This window comes from Physella acuta, unplaced genomic scaffold (genome assembly GCF_028476545.2).
Source record: "Physella acuta isolate Inbredline_101_S28 unplaced genomic scaffold, ASM2847654v3 ptg000171l, whole genome shotgun sequence".
NCBI classification, from domain to species: Eukaryota; Metazoa; Mollusca; class Gastropoda; family Physidae; genus Physella; species Physella acuta.
This window is the reverse complement of record NW_026731690.1, coordinates 29,783-48,518: the sequence shown is the minus strand read 5'-3', so window position 1 is coordinate 48,518 and position 18,736 is coordinate 29,783. Positions and strand designations below refer to the sequence as shown.

The following is an 18,736-nucleotide window of genomic DNA, read 5'->3' as shown; positions in this document are numbered from 1 at the left end:
CCACGTGGTTTAGGTCAGTGTGTTTAGGAGTGTTTCCTAAACTGGTGTGAATGCGTGTGTGCATTTACTTGATTGTTTTATGATGTGTTGTTATTGACTAGGATTGGCTTAGTCAATAGTCAGTTGTTTTAGACAGTAATTAGATTAGCATATTTTAGTTGCCTCGAGTTTTAGGTTGTTTAAAATTAATGTGTGTGCTGTTTCGTGCAACGTCATGTTGAGTATCGCTTGCTTTGTGTATGCCTTCATTGGGGCCTTAGCTGAGTGTGTTAACTTAATGTTATCAATATGGATGTTGTTTAGGTAGATCAATGGCTTCGGGCTTCCTTGTGTAGGAAAGATTGGTTCTACGATGAATTTGTTTACACGTTATTTTTAAGTTGCTAGTTCATGGTTAGACAGTGATTAGTTGTGTTTTTGAGAATTGCTTTTAGAATTGTATAGTAAGGATTAGTTTTACTCGAGGCTTTAGCTAGATAGAAGTAGTAGGTAGCATTTTGAACTTGTGTATATATTTATGTATATATCTGCCATTACCATGCATTTTTCTTATGTTTTCCTTTTCTTTTTCTCTTCCCCCCCCCCTTCCAGTGAGGTTGCTTGTGCAACTTGGCTGGGTGTTTTGTTATATATGAATTGTTTTGTTTGGTGTAAAAAGTTTGTTGTGTACGTATTGTTTTCTACGTAATGTATTGTACGTAACGTATTGTACTTAGTGGTTTTACGTAGTGTTTTGTTTGGTGTGGACTTTTGGATGTCGAGAATGGATGAAGGGAGGTTTCTGTGTGTCAGGGCCTGGACCATCCTAGACACCATAAGTCGGTGCAACACCAGCAAGTGGTCGAACGTAATGTTTTGTTGTATATAAACTGTTTTGTTTGGTTTTGTTTTGTCTGTTTGTGTCAGTTTTTATCTATTCTTTTTCTATGATTTTTTTATTGGTTCCATATTTTTGATAAATAAATTTTATTAACTGTTAAAGTTTTGTTTTATTTTACTAGTTTTTTTTTTATTTAGACTAAGGATACGATATAATCACCGTGGGTTTCACCACGGTTGCACTGACCCGGACAGTTAGATAGATTTTAAGGTATCCCCCCCTAGCAGGGCTTACATAAATATCTTTGCCTGTTGTGTCTTTAGCGGTACAAAAGTTCAATAAAATATTTCACAGGTTAAAAATCACAAGGTTAAACATCGACAAAGCGCACAAGCAGAAATCGTTGTTTTCTATGACTAGCATCGATTAGTTTTACTCGAGGCTTTAGCTAGATAGAAGTAGTAGGTAGCATTTTGAACTTGTGTATATATTTATGTATATATCTGCCATTACCATGCATTTTTCTTATGTTTTCCTTTTCTTTTTCTCTTCCCCCCCCCCTTCCAGTGAGGTTGCTTGTGCAACTTGGCTGGGTGTTTTGTTATATATGAATTGTTTTGTTTGGTGTAAAAAGTTTGTTGTGTACGTATTGTTTTCTACGTAATGTATTGTACGTAACGTATTGTACTTAGTGGTTTTACGTAGTGTTTTGTTTGGTGTGGACTTTTGGATGTCGAGAATGGATGAAGGGAGGTTTCTGTGTGTCAGGGCCTGGACCATCCTAGACACCATAAGTCGGTGCAACACCAGCAAGTGGTCGAACGTAATGTTTTGTTGTATATAAACTGTTTTGTTTGGTTTTGTTTTGTCTGTTTGTGTCAGTTTTTATCTATTCTTTTTCTATGATTTTTTTATTGGTTCCATATTTTTGATAAATAAATTTTATTAACTGTTAAAGTTTTGTTTTATTTTACTAGTTTTTTTTTTATTTAGACTAAGGATACGATATAATCACCGTGGGTTTCACCACGGTTGCACTGACCCGGACAGTTAGATAGATTTTAAGGTATCCCCCCCTAGCAGGGCTTACATAAATATCTTTGCCTGTTGTGTCTTTAGCGGTACAAAAGTTCAATAAAATATTTCACAGGTTAAAAATCACAAGGTTAAACATCGACAAAGCGCACAAGCAGAAATCGTTGTTTTCTATGACTAGCATCGATATTTTCTCAATGTATCGAGTTTTGTTTTCCTGTTACCAAGACGAGACGCTTTATTCCTACGTATCCGACAACTTCGACGTACGAGACAAGACTAGCATTTTTGAGGTCCGTAACTAGTACAGGTATCAAAAAAAATAAAAACTTCTACATTGTTCCGAATACAGTAGGGTATCACATTACGTGTTTTCCCAAATTTACATACCAGGCTTAAGGTTGGTGGGGTGGGGGTGGGATGGCTCAATTTTCGATTTGCACCCCCACTCAAACTTTCGATTTGCACCCTCTACCCCTCTCAAATTTCTCTCTATATATTTTACTACTTTTTGCCTTTGTGTCACCCCCCTAAATGGTGTCACCAGGTGCGGTCCGCACCCCCGCCCCCCTTCTCGCTACGCCTCTGAATGGGGGCATCTTCGCTTGTTTTTGGGCATCATAATAGCTCTGCACGCCACTAATATAAATTTCAAATTTATTCAAATTTAATTTAAATTTATTTAAATTTAATTTAAATTTATTCAAATTTATTCAAATGTATTAAAAAACGGTAACAATTGTAGGCACGAAGGCCTTTTATATTATATTATATATAATATAAATAGAGCATGGGTCACTGTATTGTATGTATGGGAGTAGGGTGTATATACATAGTCAAGACCAGTTATGTAAATATGTGTGAGCGGCTGAAGTGTTGTTATTATTATTTTATCTGTAACTTAAAAAGGCGAATGTATCCTTTTGAATTATGTCGTAAACTGTTCGTGCTTTTTACTTATGTAGTTCTGTACTATGGCGCAGCTGAATAATTGTTTTATCACTGTCTACGGCTAGTTTGTATATATTTTGTTTATATTGTTGTTAATGTTTATATTAAGTGTCTTTTTTGTATATTTCTGTCTTATGTTTCGTGGCGTGTTGCTTGTTATCTGTGAATTATGGACTATTTGTTTACGGGTAGTGTCCGAGGTGTGTGGAAATCAGTTTCCGGCAGATGTTGCTGACTGGACATTTTTGGATGTCACTCGCTGTGTGAGTGTACTTGCATGGGCTTGTGTTAAGCCAGTGATAAGGTTTATTTATACTTGACCCTGGCTGTTGGGTTAGGTGGTAAAGGGGTAATCCCTTAGTTTAGCGTCGGTTATTATTCCGGAATCGTATAGCAGTAAAAAACAGTAAAACAATGCCAAAGTCTGTCACACACTTCCGGAATTCACCGGAAGTACTGTAAACTATACTTTATTTGGTGTCATCTTTTATTTTTATACAGAATAGAATGTTTAAAATTTAGATAGATTTATTTTTGTAATCATATTTACATTTTGTAATTATTTTTACTATTTTCGTAATCTAGATTTTTTTACTTGGCCTAGGCTTTTTGATGAGAATTACAGAATGATTTTTTTATTAAAAATGTATCAATAATAGCTTGCACACTAGTAAACTAAGCCAATTTAGCATATTTTAACTTTCTGTGCAAAGTCATTATTACTGAAAAAAATTCCAAAGTCAGGTCAGCCTGTGGCACCCTCCACTGAACATGACAGAAGGAAAAAAAAACTTGACCCGTGACCTTCATTAAAACAGAATTTGCTTTTGTTTTTTTTTCATTTTTAGTAAATATGTGCTTAATCTTACCCAATAAGTGATAAAAATTTGAAAATTAATTTTAATTACTGTTGTAAAGTGAGATAAACAGCTTAATAAACACGTGTTTTCTTGAGGGGGTGTGGCACATCCCGACATCGCATTGTTTGTAACTTTATATTTGTGTTTTATGACTATATTTGTTCACAATCAGCATGCTATGCTTTTAATTTTGATAAAGGGTAAGTATACCAAGTTACAAAACCTGAAATCTAACTAATAATTCATACTTTCAGTTTAAAAAAATAATGAAAACGATCATCAATGAAGAAAGCGTAAACATTCTATTTTTAGGTGTGACATAAAAAACAGTCATAAATCTAGCCGAATGATTGGATTCTTGCGCGTCACACATTTTCCCGCGCTTCGTGTTCACCAAAAAAGATTATAATAAAATGGCATTATTATTCTTACAGAGCATATCTCATGCCTACCATAAATTATTACCAGTTTATTGTAACGTGTGTAAAATTAATGCTTTCAAGTAAAAAATAGCAATAGTCTGGTTAAAAATACCTGCGGTATTTTATAGTTATTTGATTCGAAAGATAAGAATTATATAGAGCTACTTTCACTAAGGCGCCGCTTGCGAGACAAACATAGAAATTAGGCCAAAAGTAGATCCGACAATTCTTAAATAACAGACTTAAATAGAAACGGATAGTTCCGATTTCTTAAATTAACGATGGCTTCGTAATCATTAGTTTTATCGCTCTACCCATTAGTGAAAGCGAAACTGGTCGCCATTTTTGGTAAGCGCATGAGCCGTGAGATGGCTTCAAAACAACAAACCCGGAAGCTGTGAATTCGAACGGCCTACTTGGCCTAGCAGCTAGATATCTAGCTAGATCTAGATCTAATTAATTAATGGTAGCAAATCCGCTGCAAGCAAAAAACATTAAATTATTAGCCTACATTTGACTTCATTATTTATATTTATATAAATATATGTTGTTTTTTTTTATTTTTAGATCTACTAATTTAAATCTACTATTATATTTATTCTTGTTTCCTTTTGTCGATTAAACTTAAAAAATTAAAACATTAATTTACTACAAGCGACTTTCAATTTATTTATATTTCAATGGTCAAATAAACCATGATGAGGTTTACCATAACTCTAGTTACCGAGACTCAACAAACATTACCCGATAATTTCCAACGCTAAACTAAGGGATTACCGGTAAAGGTATTTTACTTTGTTGTATCCCTTGGAATATTTAAGAATTGTCACATGTACTTTTAACCTAATTTCTTTGTCTCGCAAGTGGCGCCTAAGTGAAAATAGTTAAATAGTTCTAGAGGTAAAACTCCATTTTAGCGTATTTTATTCGCCGCTTCACGTTCACCTCCGGTTGAGCGTATTTTATTAGGGCCTAGATCTATAAACAAATCCAAAACACACAAAAATGTTAGGAAACCACTAGGATTAGTATCATTAGACTAATGATTAGCTGATAGATAATAATAGATATAGGCCTAGATCTAGATCTTAGGTTTTCTTATTAAATTTTTTAATTAAAATTGTCTGTCACTTATGATATATCATTACAAACTATATCACTTACTGGTTAATTTGAGACCAAATTTAATGGTCTAGCTTAATTAGGGGCCAAGAAAACAAGCAAAAACAAAATGACCAATTAACTTCTTAAAATGCGAAACTCTTTTTCGCCATCAAAAAAGCTCAAAAAGTTACGTTGGTTTGTGTTTTCCATTCGTAGCATGATGGCATAGCAATTACGACAACATTGGGTATTTTAGTTACCAAAAAAAATCAAAATATTTTGTTGGAAATAAAACTTTATATTCATTATGTTTATTAAAGAAATATCAGACATATTTATTTTAAATTCTATGTATAATGTACAATTTAAGACATTAGGCCTTCCATGATGAATTGAACAATCAATACCCATGAAGATGATAATAAAATTAATATCCAAAACTAAAAATAGATCTGACAGAAATCTAGATCTAGGCATTCTAACTGTAAAGACAATACAGTATTAGGTAAGATGATAAATCAACTTTTTTTAAAACTTTAAAATAAATACTCTATAATTATTTTTCTCTTCTGTAGTAGCATTAGGTTAGGCGAAGTTTTTTTTTTTTTAACCAGCTATGCGTAGTAAATCTATAGTCCTGTAAGTTTGCATGAACTTAAAATGACCCTAAGTTGTTTTACGATTTGCTTGGTTTATGAGGGGAGGGGTGGGTTTGCCCACCGACGATCTCTAACAGCAATAGTTAATGCTGTGACGTATGTATGGTAGGCCTGCTGAACTCACGGTGAACCCTCGACCGTGTCAACATTTTTCTCCCGCAGACAAGAAAATGTAAGCAGTCGATCTCGCGAGCGATGCGAGTGACGATGTTTGGAAAATCTTGAATAATTATTTTATAAAATATTATTTCGATCAAAAAATATTTTAAAAAAAGAAAGAAAATAAATCCGCTCGTGGCATTTCCAATGTGAAACAATAAAATAAAGCACAACTGATTTACTTCGGATTCGAACTCGGAGATTCTAGGTCACCTACCGCACCGTTCTGTTTACTCTGCCACACACCACGATGTATTGGAAAATAAAATATTAGACATTTTGTATCAATAGATTTCTAAAAGGAAATAAATACTACTTTATTTATTGATATCGTACTACGTAGTAACTGAGTAACTGCGTAAATTTTACACACAATTCCTATATGTTTAACTAACACAACAGCATTAACGAGGTTGACCAAGTCTAAAAATTTAAAAAAATTGCCAGTAGGCCTAATTAGATTTAGCACAAAAAAGGCTCGGAATGAGCATTGTTTAAAATACAATACTAAGGCCTAATTAAAAACTACATATAATTTCATATAAATTATGCAGTCGGGTAGGCCACGAAGTATTTAGATGTAGTATTTACAAGGTTAACGACCGGTCACGAATTATGTTCAATAAAACTAACAGTACAGTCGGCCTACTTGGCTTGCAGTGAAGAAAAAAAATCAATATACTTATAAAATTACTAATACTTTAATACAATAATAATGTCCACAATTTCTACACACGCTACAACTGAATTATAATTAAAATACTAGACTTAACAGTGCATTCCGCAAAAAACAAAAATTAGTTGTTTCTATCTGACAACTAGCGTAACAATGACGTAACGTTACTAAAAATAGCAGAGGCATGGTATTTCTATGGTGAATTGGATTTTGGAAAGGGGAACCATCATCAATGTAATTAATCATGGTAAATATCTCAAATATATATTTATCTAGGAGCTGTCGAGCGCTGATGCCCGGTGGTCGGTCGTTTTTCGTTGCAGTTCAGTTCCTAATGAGAGTGCTCCATAAGAAATGCTTGTATTAATTATTACTACATATCTCGCAAATGTTTCTGGCATTTAAGCCATAGTATCCATTTCCTTAGCATTTCGCATTAAAATAGTGATGAGATATTGCTAGATTAGCAGTTTTTTCATTTTTGTATATAGGACCCCCCCAAAAACACTTAAAATGCGAAAACTAAAAGAGCATGACGTTTCAGGGTCAGGTTCTGACTTCCGGTTTTGGTAAGGAGATCGACTACTAGATCTAGATCTATTTATTTGTTATGAATGTTTTAATTCGAAAAAGTAAAAAATTATTATTAATTATCATTACAGCGGCAATTAAATAGCGTGTGATTGTTGGCATGAGAAAAATCCCTACATGTTCAAGTGTTCACCGTGCGTTCACTTTGACTTTAATATACAGCATACGTCATAGCTTAGAGTCATTGTGAGTTCATGTAAGTTAATTTATAGTATCATGCCTTGCTATTATGCGTTTCTACTTTACCCATTGCCAGGAAAATCTTAACTGACACGAACACATATTCAAGAAAAAAAAAGTTAAATCTAGATCTAATTAAATAGTACACATTCAATATTCCAAATTTTAAATTTTTCTCAAGTTTTGACAAAATTAATTTAAAAAACTAAACTAAAGATTCATAAAAATAGGCCTAGTGATCTCCTAACATTTTTGTATGTTGCGGTTGTGTTTATAATAAAATACGCTCAACTGGAGGGTCTGGAGGTGAACGTGAATTGGGGGAATAAAATACGCTAAAATGGAGTTTTACTGTTCTAGATCTAGATCTATGTTCCATATTCTATGGAAAATAACGCTTCCATAGCAAACCAGACTATGTGCATATAAAACTTGAAAGTGAAAGCATCAATTTTGATAAATGCTTTTTCTCATTTGTCCTAAGGCCTACCAGTTTTAGATTTAATTTCATTATCCTCCTCTTCCTCTAATAGTAAACATTTGAGATTATCGTTTTCTACTTCTAATTCATTAATTGTTTTTATATGTTTTCTAACAGCTGACTTTAATTCTCTAATTTCTTGATCTTTTTGTTTAATTTTTTGCTTATCAATAAACTTTTTGCTTTCAATTTAGTTAAATTTAAAATGGTTCTTTTGTAAAGTTATTCTCATTTCTGCTAAAATTGTAACTAACAGGTTCAAACTTACCTAATTTTTTACTTGAAGCTTTCTTTGTATAAAAAAAAATTATGTCATTGCAGTGCTAATAGAAATGACAGGAAATAGTACTTTAAAAAAAAAAAAAATTTTTTACTGTGAGATTTTGGGGGTAGATTGTCTGCCCCTGTCAGAAAAAACTGCATACTAGTTTATGGATGTATAGAATAGGTTGAATTATGAAATTTTAAAATCAAATATTCTGTTATTTCGCATATACCATGACATTTAACAGACCATTAGAGTCCACATTTAATTATCTAGCTTGCTCAGATGCCAAAACAAATAAAGGATTTAAAAATTATCAATGCAGCTACTGTCGGCCAACAGTGAAGAAAAAAATCAATATACTAAAAAAAATTACTAATACAATAATAACACCCATAATTTTAATTTTTCTGCACATGCTACAATTGAATTATAATTAAAATACTAGACTTAAGATTTCATTCCGCAAAAAACAAAAACTAGTTGTTTCTGTCAGGCAACTATCGTAACAATGATGTAACGATACAAAATATAGCGGATAGAAATGTCAGTGTGGATACCGCATCTTTGAGTAAGATTTTGGTAAAAGGAATCAATAATACTGTAGATATACATGGCTCACATATCAACTATATATTAATTTAGAGTTTAGGCAACGAGCCGGACTATTATATAACCTTATTTACATTTTAATTAATTTTTGTCAGGATTTTTCCTCTTTCTAGGAAGGTAGTCAGAAATTGTGTGTTTTGTTCCTTTGAGTTCTGTTTTGTTTTGTAGAGTTTTGTTTTGGAGGTGTAGCTTATCTAGATCTATACCTTTTAATTTAAGTTGTTTGGTTCCACCTTTTTTTGTAAAATTAATTCTATAAATTAAGGTTATATTTTTAGTAGCTTACAACATATGGTGCAATATTATATTCAAAGCTAATAGTTTTTAATAATGTTGATTCATTTCTAAGATATTTTAATATCTTTCTGTACAGTTTTATTGAAAAAACTTTGTCTTGACTGTAGTCACTAGATTTATATAATCACCACTTTAACATTAAAAAATTTAATCCCCAGTTCAATTATAAGAAGCAGTGCAACATGGAAGAGGCAGATGTACAGTCAGTTGAATTAACAGAATTTTCAAATTCTGAAGATGTGAAGCCAGATCTATCTGCAGTGTTTTCATCTTCTGCTGACATAAAAACAGAATTATCAAAATTTTTGACTTTCCATGATATGAAACCAAACAAGACGTTTATAACTTCACAAGACGTTGAAACTGATGTTATGCTAGATGTTTCGTCTTCTCAAGACATTAGTGCAGAATGTACATTATCATCTTTTGATGATGTAAAACATAATATGACATTTCTAACTTCTCAAAATGTAACAACAGGATTTTTAAATTTTAAAGATGTGGAACCTGCTGTATCAGCAATTTTATCAACCAGTGAAGATATAAAACCAGAATTAGAAACTTTATCATGTACTGAAGATATAAATCCAGAATTAGAAACTTTATCAACCAAAAAAGATATAAAACCAGATTTATGGACACAATTTTTAGATTCTGAGGACAAACAACAAAATGGACTTGAAGAAAAGCTAACACTCTCTGAAGATGAAACATATCTCTCTGTTTATCCTCATGTTCGTCATGAACAGTTTTTTCAAAGATCTAACTTGAATAAACAAGCTCAAGTAGGGGAGAAGCCACTTGAATGTGATGCTTGCCATAAAAGGTTTTCAGATAATTCTAGGTTAAATGAACATAAAAAAATTCATTCTGGAGATAAGCCACATGAATGTGATGTTTGTCATAAAAAGTTTTCTATCAATTACTATTTAACAAAACACAAAAGAGTTCATTCAGGAGATAAACCATTTGAATGTGATGTTTGTCATAAAACGTTTTTGACCAATTCTCATTTAAAAACACACAAACGAGTTCATTCAGGAGATAAACCATATGAATGTGATGTTTGCCATAAAAAGTTTTTTAGCAATTCTCATTTAACAACACACAAACGAGTTCATTCAGGGGATACGCCGTATGAATGTGATGTTTGTGATAAAAAGTTTTCCTTCAGTTCTAGCTTGATGGAACACAAAAGACTTCATTCAGGAGATAAACCATTTGAATGTGATACTTGTGATAAAAGGTTTTCAAACAAATCTGGTCTAAGCCACCATAAAATTGTTCATTCTGGTGTTAAGCGATATGAATGTGGTGTTTGTCATAAAAAGTTTTCTCGCAATTCGGTTTTAACAAGACACAAACTAGTTCATTCAGGAGATAAACCATATGAATGTGATGTTTGTCATAAAAGGTTTTCTTGTTATTCTGTTTTAACAGGACACAAACGAGTTCATTCAGGAGATAAATCATATGAATGTGATTTCTGTCACAAATGGTTTTCACGGAATTGTGATTTAACAAAACACAAAAGAATTCATTCAGGAGATAAACTATTTGAATCTGATGTTTGTCATAAAAAGTTTTCTATCAAATTTAATTTTACAAAACACAGAGTTCATTCTGGAGATAGGCCACATGAATGTGATGATTGTCATATAAATTTATCAGAAAGTTCTACTCTAAACAAGCACAAAAAAGTTTATTTAGAAGTTAAGCCTTTTGAATGTGTTTTTTGTCAGAAAAGGTTTTCAGACCGTTCTAACTTTAATAAACACAAAAGAGTTCATTCTGGAGATAAGCCATATGAATGTGATGTCTGTCTGAAAACGTTTTCATATAGTAATACGTTAAGTAGACACAAAAGAATTCATTCAGGAGATAAGCCACATGAAGGTGATGAAAAGTTTTCAGACAATTCTACTCTAAACAAGCACAAGGAAATTCATTTAGAAGTTAAGCCATTTGAATTTGTTTTTTTCCCGAAAAGGTTTTCAGACAGTTCTAATTTAAATACACACAAGATAATTCATGCAGGAATTAAGCCATATGAATGTGATCTTTGTCATAAAAGGTTTTCTGGCAATTCTAATTTAATGAAACACAAAAGGGTTCATACAGGAAATAAGCCATATGAATGTTATGTTTGTCATAAAAGGTTTTTAGACAGTTCTACTCTAAGAAAACATAAAATTGTTCATTCTGGTGTAAAGCCATATAAATGTGATGTTTGTCATAAAGGGTTTAGTAGTAATCGTAGTTTAATAACACACCAACCAGTTCATTCAGGAGATAAGCCATATGAATGTGATGTTTGTCTCAAAAAATTTTCTTATAGTTATAATTTTCATTTACATAAAAGAGTTCATTCAGGCAATAAACCATATGATTGTAATGTTTGTCAAAAAAAGTTTTCAGACAGTTCTTCTCTGGGCAAACACAAAAATATTAATTTAGTAGTTAAGCCTTATGAATGTGATCTTTGTCTTAAAAGTTTTTCACATAGTGTTAATTTGAATAGACACAAGATAATTCATGCAGGTATTAAGCCTTATGAATGCGATCTTTGTCATAAAAGGTTTTCACGTAGTGTTAATTTAAATAGACACAGAAGCGTTCATTCTGGAGATAAGCCACATGAATGTGATGTTTGTCATAAAAAGTTTTCAGACAGTTCTACTCTAAACAAGCACAAAATAATTCATTTAGAAGTTAAGCCTTTTGAATGTGTTTTTTGTCAGAAAAGGTTTTCAGACAGTTCTAATTTGAATACACACAAGATGATTCATGTAGGAATTAAGCCATTTGAATGTGATCTTTGTCATAAAAGGTTTTCAGATGGTTCTAATTTTAATAAACACAAAAGAGTTCATTCAGGAGATAAGCCATATGAATGTGATGTTTGTCTTAAAAGGTTTTCACAGAGTCCTATGTTAAGTAAACATAAAAATGTTCATTCTGGAGATAAGCCACATGAATGTGAGGTTTGTCATAAAAAGTTTTCTGACATTTATATTCTAAATAGACACAAAAATATTCATTTAGGAGTTAAGCCTTATGAATGTGATCTTTGTCATAAAATGTTTTCAGACAGGTGTAGTTTAAATACACACAAGATAATTCATGCAGGAATTAAGCCATTTGAATGTGATCTTTGTCATAAAAGGTTTTCAGATGGTTCTAATTTAAATAGACACAAAAAAATTCATGCAGGAACTAAGCCATATGAATGTGATATTTGTTATAAAAAGGTTTCATCCATTTCTGGTTTAAGTAGGCACAAAGAAATTCATACTAGAGATACATTTTACAAATCCGATGTTTGTCATGAAAACTTTACAGAGAAGTGTGATTAATAATCTTTACATTATTTAAATTGTTGAAGCATCTATTCACAATATGTATATTTTAATAATAGGATAATATTTAAGTTCTACTTCTAGGTCACTTATATATTTATGTATATATGCAAATATTGCAAAATGTTCATTGCATAAATTTGAATGTAGTTAAAAGATAAAAGCAGATTGTTCTTAACCCTAATATCTAAAAGCCCATGTCTCTCTGTCTCTGTCCGCCCGCAAAATATTTTCACATGCTATGATATCAGTATCTTCAGCGATGTATGGAGAACTGGATAAGGACTTTTGTTGAAAATATGTTACATGTTTTAAATGTATAATCTAGATTTTATTTAAAGATGAAAAATAAAGGCATATTAGAATGTAGAAACACAATTTTAATTATACAACCGGAAAAGTGTTTATAGTTGTGACAAGAACGAATTAAACAATGACGTCACATGTATCATCATCATCATTCCTTTGTGGCCCCTGGGGAGAAAAGGGCTGAAACCACACATCTCGAGCAGACTCGGTTTTGGGCTGCCCCCTTTATCTGAGCTCATGTGAGCCCAGCTGTTTGCGCCTCTTCTTCAACTGCTTCTCCATGTCTTTCTTGGCCTGCCCACCCTCCTTTTTCCCTCGATTCCAGTCCAAAGCATGTTTTGCGGTGTTTTCTTATGTGTGTCCGATCCATCCCCATTTACGGGCCTCAATATCTGTCTATATTGGCTGTTGCTTTAAAGTTCACGACAGGTCTTTGTTTGATATTTTGTCTGGCCACCTTTTTAAGTATATGTCATAAGCCTGTAGCTTATCAGTATTTATCTTCGTAACCCTCCAAGTCAAGTCTCTGAGCTATAGAGCAGCACTCCCTGGACAATTGTGTTGAAAATCCCAGTTTTGCTCCGGAGAGGCAGGGCCTTGGACCTCCACATTGGGCGCAGTGAGATGAAGGCACATCTAACCTTGTTGATACAACATTTTATGTCCTCGTCTGCTCCCCCGTCCTTATTGATCACGCTTCCCAGATATGTGTTTGTTTCATGTAAATCTTCTCCATTTAGCTGTATAGGCAGGTCCTGGCTGTTATTGATTCTGATGACCTCTGTTTTATTTTTATTGATTTTTATTCCAACTTTGGAGGCTTCTTCAGATAGCCGATTTAGTTTGGCTTGCGTATGTTGATGCTTGTGAGATAGTAGGCAGATGTCATAGCATAGATCCCTGTCTTACTCCCGTCACCGTGAATGGTTTTGTTAGTTTTCCCTTGTGTATTACCTGACTGGTGGAGTCTTCGTATAGTTTCTGTGTGATAGATATAAATTTTTTGGGTATTCCATAGTGGCTCATTATCTTCCAGATAACATCTCTATTCACACTGTCAAACGCCTTTTCGAAGTTGACAAAAATCATTTATAAGGGGGGTTGCCACTCAAAGGACTGTTCAATAATGATGCACAGTGTGGCAATTTGGTCAGTACATGACCTGTCTTGACGAAAACCCGCTTGTTCTTGTCTCAGCTTTTTGTCCAAGGCATCTCTAAGTCTCTCTAGGATGATTCTTGTCAGCACCTTACTTGGGAAAGAAGCATTATCCCTCTCCAGTTGTTGCATTGTGACAGGTCTCTCTTCTTCCTAAATCTGCTTAAGTAGAGGATGTAGTATGTATTCTGATATGGCTGGGTCTGCTTTTTGTGCCTCTGGTGGGATGCTGTCCGGGCCAGCTGCTTTGCCGTTTTTCATGTTCTTTATTGCTCTTATTGTTTCTAACTTTGTGGGTAGATCTGTACACACATTTAGTAGGTGGTTTGCAGGTGGTATATCAGGGATGTTTGATGAGAGAGGATGGTTTAAAATCTCATCAAAGTGCTGTACCCATCTGTCTCTCTGTTACTGGGTCCTGGTTACTTCATAGGCCACATGTTTACACTATGGAAAAAAACAACACTAATGTCATCTTCAGATTTTAGAATTTTAAGAAATGAACTATTTCATTCAAATTTGATTTAGATCTAGATTCTATAAATCTACGTATCAAGATGGACACTATGAAATATATAAAATTTTCTGTCACACTTATACAAATTACTATAAAAAACAAAGCTGGGTTTTTAACGGAATCCTTTAAGTCTCTTATTCAGTTTGTGGATTTAATATTGTGTTCTGTTGACTAATGTAAAGCCTTTAATTTGGTTTTAATTTTTCTAGTAGGTATTGGTAGCCTATGTTATTTTAAATGTGTCAGATTTTTAGCTATTTAGTTATTTCTTTGCATGGTCACAAATATTGTTCAACGTATAGTAAAGCACATTGCGTTTTGACCAATAACTATTTTTTACAATATTTTTCTCAAACATGTATAACGTTAAAAATATATAGGCCTATAATTCATGTGTAGCGGGTACTGACGGCTAGTAAATTTTAATATTGAAATTACCCATTTTTTACCATCCCTGCTGCTAAACATTTATCGTTTCTAATGCTTGAACCAATAACACCACATACAAGTTATAAATTAAAAGTCAAGAAGACAAAACTTGCAGTGGTTATGTTTTGACATTTTGGTATTGTATTTTTATCATAATTTATGCTTTGTTGTGTTCAGTACATTGCATTTTGACCAATAACTATTTTATACGCTATTTTTCTCAAACATGTATAATATGAAAAAGATATAGGCCTATAATTCACGGGTACCGATGGCTAGTAAATTATAATAGTGAAATTATCCATTTTTGACCATCCTTGTGGCTGAACATTTATAGTTGATCTTTTTCTTTGGTCTCAGCAAAGTGGGGTCATTCCCTAACACAAATATCAGTTTCTAATGCTTGAACCAATAACACAACTACTAGTTATAAATTAAAAGTCAAGAAGACAAAACCTGCAGTGGTTATGTTTTGACATTTTTGTATTGTATTTTTAGTATAATTTATGCTTTGTTGTGTTCAAATGTTCAAATATTGAAACACAAATAGAAAACATTCTAATCTTCAATTAATTCATAATCTGTATACATTAATTATAGGATAGCATGTTTTAGTTCTACTTCTAGGTCACTTGTTTGTATTTTGGTATTCATGCAAAAACCGCTAAATTAAAGTTCATTGCATATGTTTGATTGAAATTAAAAGGTAATAGCTGACTTTTCTTAGTAAATTATAATAGTAGAACTAGCCAATTTAGACCATCCTTGCAGCTAAACATTTATAGTTCAATTTTTTTCTTTAGTGTCAGCCTGAGAAGTGTAAGTGGGTTCATTCCTTAAAACAACTATCAGTTTCTAATGCTTGACACTATCCCACTTTCTTTTCTATTTGCAAACAGTCACACCACATACAAATTACAACTTAAAAGGCACTAAAGCTGTAATGGTTATGGATATTTTTGGTATCTTATTTTTAGCATATTTTATGCTTTTTTTGTGTTTAATTTTGTTTTCTTTATTTTTTTAAACATTTTAATGAAAATGTTACTGTAGTAAATTGCTATGGGTTGTTTCATAAAATAAAAATTGCTAACTAAATCTATCAAATTCTTTCTAGTTTTAGTGTTTAACTACCAATGTCTGTATTCTAACATTATTAATTCCAATAAGACCACTGTGTGTTGAATGCTGGGGTTAATTTGACCCTCTTCTGATTATTTAAATTTAATGCCTTAACATGCCAGGTAGTTGAGGTCAGTGTCAGACAACAAAGGCTTGCTTGGCATGTCATGTAAAGTTAACATTTGACTTTTCTAACAATATAAATGTATAAATATTTTTCTGCAAATTATTAGTACATTTATTTAAAAAATATGTTAATTGTCATACTAATTCAACTTCATAAAGAAATGTAGTGTCTTTCTAATCATGGGTACTGTAAACCATTTGAAAAAACTTATATGAATATATCCAATATCACATTTTACACTACCTTGTTACACCCTACATAGTGACATACACAAGTTCATATTACTTCAACACAATTAAATTTTGATTTAATACCATTGTTGAAAATATGCAGATGTATCTAATATATAAAGCTCAGTTCTGTATGTAATGCATGTTTGTCGTTGGAATTGTATGAATTTAAGTGTTAGAAAATTATCGTGCGCATTTGTCTAAATTTATGAGCTAAAAAATTACTATTGAAAGTGTTGGGAAATCATTTTCATTTTTCAAATTATAGTAATAATTGTCGGCATGTTCATTAAACACAAGTTTTAAAAAAAATATCATCTTTTACAAAAATTTTAATTATGTCTTTATTTAGTCCTATAGCACTTACTTCCCTTTGATAAATTAGGAAAACACAATTACTTCCCTTTATAAAACCATTGCATTTTGTGGAAAAGTATTTACTTTTTAATTACTTTGTTTTGGTGTTGGGAAAAAAAAATAATTACATAATTAGCGAGGATTGATCAAGTGCAAATATTGTAGGTATTTTACGGATAAGCTTGGAGTATTATAATTGTTCATCAAATTGAAACAGGCGCGTTCGTTTAAGTGAGTGCAAAAGACTATGAATAAGTTGGGGTACTATCGTCGTTCATTAAGCTAAAACAGGTGATTCCGCCCCGGGGCGTTTATGTTCGCGTTAGTGTTTTCTTTGTGTTTAGGTGGGTTTGCGTTAGTGGTTGCGTTTTGATTTGGTTCGTTTTTGTTCTTTCTTTTTTCGTTTTTGTTTGTGTTTTTTTCTTTGGGTTTGTATTTGTGTTTTTGGTTGGTTTCGCGTTTGGATTTGGCTTGTTTTCGTTTGCTTTTTCGTTGTTTTTTTTTTTTTTTTTTGTTGGTATTGGTGTTTGTGGTTGGGTTTGTTGTTAGTTTTTTGTTTTCGTTTGCTTTTTTGTTTGTTTTTTCTTTGTGTTTGTATTGGTGTTTGTGGTTGTGGTTGGGTTTGTTGTTAGGTTTTTGTATTTGTAATTGTGTTAGCGTTATGTTTGCGTTTTGTTGTTTTGGTAGGTTGTGGTTTGGGTGGGCAATGCCGGGTTTATGATGATTACTAGACACACAGGTAATGGTCTTTAACAGAAAGGTTTTTCACAGAAGCCAGAGCAGGGCCTGGCCGGGACGGCTAGTTAACAGATAAATTAGATATTTTTACTTTTCCTCAGCCTATAGGCTATTACATTTTCCAAGACCACTACCACATATTTTAACAATATCTTATTTGTTTGCTTAACCTATAGGCCTTTAACATAGGATCCATTATTGTAAAAAAAAAAACCGGGCGACCTATATATAAATTAATAAACTAGCTGCATACCCGCGCTCTGCCTTGGTGAATCTTTTTTAAATGTATCAACTTGGGAACAGAAAAAAAACTAAACACAAACACAAAAGAAAACACAAACACAGTGCAAATGCACAAAAAAAAAAAAAAACATCACGCTTTCCTAGGCGTCCGCGCCCAGTGAGACCCTTTCCAGCATTCTCTAAAATTTCACAATCTGTTTTAATATTGATAACACCGAAAAAAATTTAAAATAAAATAAACAATCTTAACATTTTTCTGTTCTAATTATGAACCGTAACATAAAATAATTAAGGCGGTAGTATAAAAAAAAAAAACTACCTTAAATTATTGAGAGTTGATTATTTTAAATTACCTCCCCTGTCAAAATTTTAACATGTTTTAATTCATTAGTTTTTTTCGACCCTAATGTTATTAAAATGTATCCAATTTTTCAATGAATCTAAACGAAAATAGTATTTCACATTGATTCGTTTAATATATTCTAGCAATGTGCTTTTAATATTTTTTCTGTACGTTATGCGGAAGAATAAAAACTGTCGCATATACACAAAAAAAACTTTCTCTAATGTTTATAATAAGACAATGTAGTGCATTTGAAAAGTAGAGAATAGTACGATGTTAACTTGGTACGATGGTTCCAAAATCTATAGCGATGACGGACTGACATACTATCTAGCCTCTTATATTATAGATATATGGCAAGTATAAGGCCTATATTTAAATATATTCTAGCTCTAGCCGTCTCAGCCAGGCAATGCACTGGTCTTTGTGAAAAACCTAACTGTAAAGAATCATGACTTGTGAGTTTAGTAATCAGCTTATACCCGGCATTGCCGGGATTAGGAAATATATTACTTTTCTAATTAACCCTAACCGCAACAACCACAATCAAAAATGCAAACATAACACAAACGTAAACACAAATATAAAGGAAAACACAAACGCAAACAAAAAAGCAAACGAAAACAAATCAACATCCAAACAAAAACCCAACCACAAACAAAAACCCAACCACAAACAAACGCCCACATTGA

General features: G+C 32.5%; 1 protein-coding gene across 1 annotated transcript; it reads left to right on the top strand.

Moving 5' to 3' along the window:
* The first annotated feature begins 3,060 nt into the window (after positions 1–3,060).
* LOC131936215 (zinc finger protein 493-like) lies at positions 3,061–14,925 on the top strand. The gene is made up of 2 exons (XM_059293126.1): positions 3,061–3,069; positions 9,271–14,925. The coding sequence occupies exon 2, from the start codon at positions 9,295–9,297 to the stop codon at positions 12,466–12,468; it is 3,174 nt and encodes a 1,057-aa protein (XP_059149109.1). The 5' UTR covers positions 3,061–3,069; positions 9,271–9,294; the 3' UTR covers positions 12,469–14,925.
* Positions 14,926–18,736: the final 3,811 nt, after the last annotated feature.